The sequence below is a fragment of the Lampetra fluviatilis genome, chromosome 34 (assembly GCF_964198595.1).
Source record: "Lampetra fluviatilis chromosome 34, kcLamFluv1.1, whole genome shotgun sequence".
In the NCBI taxonomy this organism is placed as follows: Eukaryota; Metazoa; Chordata; class Hyperoartia; order Petromyzontiformes; family Petromyzontidae; genus Lampetra; species Lampetra fluviatilis.
In genome coordinates this window covers 5,306,593-5,315,076 of record NC_136308.1, presented here as the reverse complement: position 1 = coordinate 5,315,076, position 8,484 = coordinate 5,306,593, and the positions used below count along the sequence as shown (strand labels likewise).

At 45.3% G+C, this 8,484-nt stretch overlaps 1 protein-coding gene across 1 annotated transcript in view; it reads left to right on the top strand.

Annotated features, from left to right (window-relative positions):
- The first annotated feature begins 1,818 nt into the window (after nt 1-1,818).
- Nucleotides 1,819-8,484, top strand: part of LOC144944313 (semaphorin-3A-like) — a 28,147-nt gene continuing 21,481 nt past the window's right edge. The window contains exons 1-3 of the mRNA XM_078872377.1: nt 1,819-1,963; nt 6,310-6,403; nt 7,863-7,982. Coding sequence (XP_078728503.1) covers nt 6,325-6,403; nt 7,863-7,982 — 199 coding nt within the window. The 5' untranslated portion in view covers nt 1,819-1,963; nt 6,310-6,324. The remainder of the gene's footprint in view (nt 1,964-6,309; nt 6,404-7,862; nt 7,983-8,484) is intronic.

Here is an 8,484-nt window from a genome sequence, read left to right as displayed (position 1 = left end):
TAACTATACCAACACTATGGCGCAAGGCAAACAAAATAATACATAGCTTTCCCACGGCAAACCCCAGAGTGACATACGAAGTCCTTGCCCTGTAATGTTCCAAGAGGGGTGTTTTGACCCCCCCCATCCCCTCGTGCCTCCAGGCTTGCTCTTGACTTGGCTGGAGTTGAACAGCATTTCTCTTATTTTACTGCCTTTGAAATGAAAGATTTATTACATTATTTAAATGTGGGGGTAGGGGCGGGGGAAACCCAGACTCCCAATGTAACTGGAGAAATCAATGAGTGAGACAGATCGACCTGTGGCTCTCGAGTACAATAAGCTAGTCTCTACCACTATATATCATCATCGCCGTCATCAGCCATGATCAATCCACTGCTGAATAAAGGCATCCCTAAGCCATCCCCATCTCTCACAGCCCCGCCATGCAATAATTATACTGGTCAACACACTTTTTCTGGCATAAGGTATTCCAACGGTTTTAAGGTCATTTGAGATATCAAATATTGCATTTTCAATAAAAACTGCAGAAGAAAAATATTAAATAAATGTGGATATCTACATAAAATTATATTATAAACACACTATCCTAAAATACAGCACCATGTTTTAACACTAAAGCAGTCACTGACTCGCAACAACTTGCAATCATAAGTGACAGAGTTAATTTTGGGTAAAATCAATGAAAATGGGGTATGCCGATAGCATAAATATGAGATGTGATAGAGCAAATCTGAGATCAGATTTGGAATCGGCACCCTCAAATTAGTCTAAAACAGCTGCAAAAGTCCAGGCCAGAAAAAAATGTTTTTATTGTTGACCAGTGATTTTTTTGTTGACCAGTGTTATCCGTCAAGCAGATGCACACGTGCAGATGTCACCGCTCCGTCTCCACGGCAGACGCACTGCTCGCGCACGGTCCCCACCCTTTGGTTATTCTTGAACACCAGCCATCGTCTCGATAAGAGACGCGTGCTGTCCTAGCCTACTGACTTTTGTAAACGTTTGTGAAACAGAAAAAGAAGATAGCTGGACATCTGTGGACATCGGATGTGTAGCTCATCGGATTTCCTCCACTACATTCTGATTAACGGTCAAAATGATGTTTTTAACCTTCTTGTGACAGCGATTTGGATGTATTACACGGAATATCAGGATTTATAAGGTCATACAGGGCACTTGTCTCTCGACAGATCACCATTAAATGGTTACAATCCTCCAGGAACTCACAATTTCAGCAAGGTTTGAGCCTGGTTATTACTTTGATAGGTTACCACGGGGGTCACAGCGTGTTGCAGGCGTGTGGCTAGCAGGTGGTCAGGAGACAGCAGCGTTGTGCTACCTCCTTAGATGCAAGGGTTGTCTCTGGGTTCTATGGTTTGCTCCCACATGCTACGCATGAATGAACTTGTCCAAACATGCCAATAGAGGACCATTCTTAAAAAGAGCCTTAAATCTCAGGCTATTCCTGGATAAACAATGGGGATTATTATTTTTTTTTATTGTGTTCGCATTTTGTGTGGGTTATCTCGATATCCTGGTTACGTTAAGAGAAAGGCAGACACTCATTAATGAAATTGGCTACACATCCCCATTGCAGAACTCGCCCGATAAAGTCTTGAGAATCAGCGAGGCTTTTTGGCATCATCTGTCAAGCGCTCCCATTTTTTTTTCCCTTGTTTATTCCATGGATGCAAAACACGGAACACGCGAGCGCGGCATCGTATAAATAACAATCGAAGTGAACGATTCTTGGAAGAACGACGTAAAAAAACAAACAAAAAAACCAAACCCGTCGCTTCGGCGGCTGACCGCGGGTGACGGCCGTGCGTTGCAGACGGAGTGCGGAAACTACGCGAAGGTTCTGCACCACTACAACCAGTCGCACCTGCTGGCGTGCGGCACGGGCGCGTTCCATCCCGTCTGCAACTACGTGGGAGTGGGCCGCAGGGCCCGGCCACAGGTATGTCTGTCCGCGGAGACGTCTTCAGCGATGATGCCCCCCCCACACCCTTCCCCCGCGCCTGCCTGTCACCTGATCGCCGACGTTGCTTTCCGCTGCGACACGGCGCGTCGATCCCGAAGCAGCGGACGTCTGCAGCTTGCGTGGTCGTTTTTATTTTTTTATTTTTGTTTTGTGGAGGTTGGGTGGTGGGGGTAGCGGGGGGAGTTCAGGTGTTGAGCCTGGGGCATGCGTGCTCGGTTAATTTTGGAAAGATGTGGCTGGGCTGTCATATGTGAGGCACATAAAAAACTGGGGACGTGTAACGGGAAGAAACGACAACCCCACGCTCTCACGAGAGAGGAGGACTCCATATAAATGCATCGAAGCGAGTAGCGTAGAAATATATTTTTTTGGCACGGGCTTTTTAATGTCCTGCGCATACATACGGATTCCCCAGGACAGCTGCCTCGCGTAGAGGACAATGCGAGAGAAAAACCAGGACAGGTGGCAACCGTAGTTGTAGCGGCGGCGGTGGTGAATGTCGTTTCCTGTGGTGGTGAATGAACCGAATGCAAAAGAGACGCCCTTCCCTGAGTCACAAGCTCCCTCCACCACCACCTCCACACCCCTCCCACCCAACGTCTTCCACTTGCAGCCTCATTCGGACTTCTCACAAATGTGTGTCATGCATTCCTTCCTTTTTCCTGCCCCTAACATGCCAGTATTAAATTTGGAAATGTATATTCACAAAGCGTTAAGGGTGATGTTAGTGGGGGGGGGGTGCAGTGGTTCGTGCTTTGTGCTATGAAATCCACGACCCGAGTTGGATCGCCGGTCACGGCTAACCCACTCGTGACCAAATGCCCTCTGAACCCTTTATGAATCCTCACACCCATTTACCATCCCGTACTGACTGGCATGACGAAGTATGATCAAACAACCACCATGGCAGCAAAGGCATGAGGAGGCCCTTCATCCAGCAGTAGATTGGCAAGGGCTGAAAAGTTAATTTTAGTATGCTAAGTTTAAATCTTATATTTCAAAAGCGTTTGAATTGACCGACCTTACAATATTTATTTCTTCTCATGTACAGCAAATGTTCGTCGAATAGAATATGTTCCTGGCCTTTAAATATCTTTGTGAGAATAATGAGTTTAATATCCAAATAATGAATGCATCTGTAATAGGTTTACCCGTTGTTCATTGATGTTTTTTGCTCATTACTAGCTCATATATCACTGTGTCCCATTCCACCTTGGCCCACATTACAACCCAGCACGGCAGATACACACACAGCTGCATCACTTCCCATTCGAGATAGGAGCCCTATCTCGCGAAACTTTGGAGAGCAATTCGTGTCCCGTGCTAATTGGTCTCTGGAGGAATGTGTTTGGGTCTCCACATCGCAATGCTGTTTCTCATCTCGTGCTGGGCTATTTGAAGAAGGCCCACACGGGCCACACCAAACGGGGGCCCAGCCAATGCGGTGGAGGAGCCCCTTTTACTTGTGCAGGCGGAAGGCCAGTTCACGGACACAATGAACAATATTGGTTTGAGCCCCAACTCATTCTTCCAAAGCAGAGTAAAATGCTTCTGGTACCAAGAAAGAGGGTGGCTGTCGTAACCACGAATAACAAACAGCTGTAGTTTTTCGGCAAAAGTTAAGTTTTTTTTTTTACGTGGCTGTCCTGTGCAATTTTTGAGAAGCCTTCTCCAACGTAGAAACAATTGAGTTGCCTTTTATTATTTACATTTTACTTGTTGTTAAATATGCAGTTATATATAGCATAGTGTCCCATTAATGAGGTGTCATTCTGTGATCGTACAAATGGTAAGGTAAGGTTCATTGTTAAGGTAGCCTCGTGGTTAGGTGGCTAATAAGTTGGCAAAGCAATGAGCCAGTGGAACTGTTAGATCCTAAATTGGAATCCAGAGTACCATCTGTGATTGAACAGAGTCATCAAGGGTAGCTGTAAGGACTAAGACAAATGTATGTGTGTATGTTGATCTTCTTTCGCAGCGTACTTAGCCAACCCTGCTAATCGGAGGTGTGGGCAAGGGGAAGGAAAACAAACTAAACACTAAAGGCAATTCTAACTAAATGAGTTTTCAATCTAAATTATTTTAAAGTGCATAGCTCCAGTGGCTTCCTAATATCGGAAGGAAGAGCGTTCCAGACGGTCGCAGAAGCGCTTCTGAAAGCGCGCGATGCGGTGACTGTGAGGATGACCGGAGTTCACAGAATCTGGTTTGATTGCTGTGCAGTGAATGGCCTCCATTGCAGGGCACGTCAGAAGGGGCACTACTCGGTGTGCATGAGGCAATTGAAGAGTGCTCGGTCTTCCAGTGGTCGTTCTCTAACTGCAGTGAGCAGCAATTATGAATGGAAACATGTCATTGGGAGAGATAGAAAGAAAGAAGAAATATAGACAAATAAAATAATTTTCTAAAAAACTTGATTCGGGAAGCCAGTTAAGTCTCAACAGTCACTTCGGACAAAATGCTAAAACGGTGTGTGTCCTAGACCAGTGTTTCTCAACACTAGCCCTCCCAACTCGCCACTATATCACTGTCTACGATTACCAACCTTAAGGTTGGTTGATTTGCATCAAAGGGTAAAGGTGCAGCCCTGCAATTACTTGGGCACACCACTTCTCGCCGAGGGGGCTCCTTTGTGAAACACTCTCAAGAGCCTCCCCGTCCACAGAGTATTTGGCCTACTCGTCCATGGTGACCAGACATATTGGTGGAGGTGGGAGTAGTCACACGTGACCCCCTCCCACACGTGGTGACCTGCCAAGAGTCTGTGGTGCACCAAGTTTCTCACTGCTGGGCAGACACTAAACTGGGGGATTTAAGACATTTTGCCCAATGTTTCAAAAATGCAAGGAAATTGAATATATAGAAACGGGCCTCTTGATCGCGAGCTCAGTTTGCTAACAATTGCACCACGGCAACTCTTCCGTATGGATTGGTAATAACAATAGAGGTGGGCACAGGTGGTTCAGGAGGAGTTGAGACACTGACATTTCGACCCAAGTTAACGTCGACCACAACAGCGGAGAATCCCACTGAGTATCAGAGGTCGCAAACGGGTTTTGATTCCTTTCCCGTACCCGTACCCGGCCGCACCAGGGTCGCAAATGGGTACCCGTACCCGGCCGGGTACGGGTTTACCGTTCCCTACCCGTACCCTACCCGAAATGAGTGACAAACGGTTACTCACCAGTGACTCACGGCCTACCCGTACCCGTATCCGGCCGCACCAGGGTCGCAAACGGGTAGCCGGGTATCGGGTAGGGTACGCGTATCGGGTACCCGGTTGCGACCTCTGCTGAGTATACACACTGGTCCACGTCTGCCACCTACTGGAATATTATACGCAGTATAACCAATGTGCATTTAACGCGAATATCTCTCGCCACGCATACATCCATTGCAGGCGGTGTGCAATACTACTACTAATAATACAAAAGTTAAAGTAATTAATCGTGGAGTGATTAATCGATTAAAATAACTTACTGGTAATGATACGTGCATAGATTCATGTATATACCAGTGCATTCACAATGTATACATTGTGTTATATATGTGTGAATGTATAAGTATGAAACAATAAATCACTCCAGCTATTTGATGGATTGTCACGATTCAGAGCTGTGATTCAATTATAATTTAAACTTTTATTGTTTAGTTTTTACCGTCTTGTTTATATTGTTTATCATTTTGGCTGTCTCCTTTGTGCAGTTTTGTTCATGCCTTGAGCCTAATTGTAACAACAGCATACACATTACAATTACACATATCGCAACAATTGGAATCAATTTATAATAATGGATCGATGCATCATAACAATGGATCGATGCACCCTTTCCTGCACCTCTGATCAGCACGGTTGGCTACGTAGTTCAGAATACTTAAATATGTACCTTTAGGTGAATAGAACAGAGCAAATAACATAACAGGACAGACAATACTACCGCAACAGTGGAGCCTTAACACTTGCACCTCTGGAAGAGAGAATTGATTATCGAACTTGAGACGTAATGCTGAATAGCTAGAGGCGTTAATCATTACACTTCAAGCTCAAGAACCTATGTTGCATCCCCTATTTCCCGGTCTGGTACAGCGGTAGAGGGCGCGGTTCACAATCAGGTTGGGAATTAAAAAAATCTCAGTCGGAGATTGACTCAGCCCTTCACCTCTGAGAATGTTTGGTGGAAGTCAGGAGCGGTTGTGCTATGGAAAGTTAGCAACGTGGAATTTCCACCGATGGTTCATGGCTGTAAGTAAGGAGATGAGCACCGCTCCCAATCTCAAACCTACTCGTGACGTTACCACGTGTGTTTTTTATTTCAATCCAGGACCGGGAGTTTCACATGGACATCAACCACGGGGAGGGAGGAAAGTGGAAAAGTCCATTTGACCCCACGATCCCCATCGCCTCCATCCTCGTGGGTGAGTCTCTGCCCTGCATCTCCTCTGTTGCCCCTATAGTCTGCAACTCATGTCTCCCAGCCATCTCCCTGCCAACTGTTCAAGTTCCATGCTCCAAGACCTTCCGGTTTTCCACTGCCTACAATGGTTTAGAGCAGCGGTCGGCAACCTGCATCTCTGGAGCCGCATGGGGCTCTTTAAGGAATTGCCACCTTCTCATATTCACATGTATTGCGGCTATTGAAATAGTGAGTATTTGGCTCCTATAAAATTTCACGTGACAAGCCACTTCGTTGAGCTATCTCTTGTGGCCAGATAGCTTCTAAAAAAAAAGCTACATAGCTCAATGGACCTTACCTGGTAAAATAAGAAATAAAAAGTTTAGTTGGTTTAGACTGCCTTTCTCTCCTTGTGTTTCACGCCACTGACGCCACTGACGTGCATGAGCGACTCCCTACGCCCAATTCGTGCGCGTTATACATCGGACAAATAATACAGAACGAACTTGAGATGCAGTTGCATTCAAATGATATAAAAACACAAGCTCGATTTATTGTATTTCAACCACAATTATTATATATAAAAAAAAACATTTTCCCAAGACGCAAGGCTGGCTATTGTTAAAGGCTGAATAAGATTGCACTGGGACTGAGGCACATATGCCGTGATGGTAATGCCTCACTGGTTCGCATTCATTCAACAAGGCGCGGTGTATGCAATGGAGTTTGGTAAATCCACCGCAGGTCATCTTTTCTATTATGCACAAGCGTGCAATGTTTATTTTGGTTATATTCGACAACAATAATGATTTGCATTTATATAGCGACGGAATGCCACGGGGCCTCAAGGCGCTTTACAAACATGCTCGTTAACTAGAAAAGGAACGGAAAGTGATGAAACTAAATAAGAATAAAGGAATTGTAGCATTGGGAAAACAGCAGGCGGTGGAAATTAACACTCAGTCACCACGTACACAACGACACAATATGTAGGGGAATAAGAGCCCATGACTATCAAAAAAAACTAAATATATTTTTAACACCATTGGAACCTCCTTTGCCAGTAGCAAAATATGATAATAGTTTTTTTACCCTTTTATCTGGCAACAAAACTGACGCCTTTTTTTACAAGGAGTCATGTTTGCATTGACCACAATACCTGCGGTCGGAATATTTTTTAAGGCAAATTAATCGGTCAGGAAAATGGGTACATAATGGCCAACTTTTAGCAATGTGATTTTATTATCCAAAGGATAATCACCGAGTCAAAAGGCTCATTCAGCAGGGACATAGATTAAGGTGCGTGGCCATTTATTCTCACCCCCGGGCATATCTTTCACGCGGGAAGGAATCCCGAGTTACGTGGAGACAACCCACAACCCCCATTCGACGATTTACACTCACGAGGTGAGCGACCGCACCACATTGATACTAACAAAGACGGGGGGCGGGTGGGGGGCGGGCGATCGTACCAAATGTAGAGGGAGAGCTGTTCAGCGGAATGGCGACCGACTTCATGAGCCGGGACTTCGCGATCATCCGGAGCCTGGGAAGCCGGCACTCGGTGCGCACCGAGCAGGACAACTCACGCTGGCTCAACGGCAAGTTCACAAGGGTCAACGCCCTGGTCATATGTTATAAGTTCACAGGGGTCACCGCCCTGGTCATATGTGATACCCGACACCCGTGTAATCTTTGCATTTGCTCATTTTTTTTTTCACCTTCTTCACATTTTTCCATTCTTGTTTTTGGTAAGCTTTGTGTTTTTTTTTTATATTCATATTTTGTGGGTCGTTCGGTAAAGTCACGTAGATAGAAATAAAAAATATCACGACGTTTCGATCGCAACGCAAGCGATCTACGTGACTTTACCGAAAGAACCAAGAATATGAATCACTGCAGTCACGAAAGCTTTAAATCAGGTGTTAAGGTGTTTAAACACCAAATAGATACCCTTTGCAAGGCATCAAGTCTGCATTAAGCACTTGTGCTTGTGGTGAACATGCAAACAAACATTCTCTGACAATACATGGCATTGTCTTTGAAACTGATTGGCCTTCACCAGAAACAGCCATCTTCATGGCCGAGTCTCACCATCAGTGT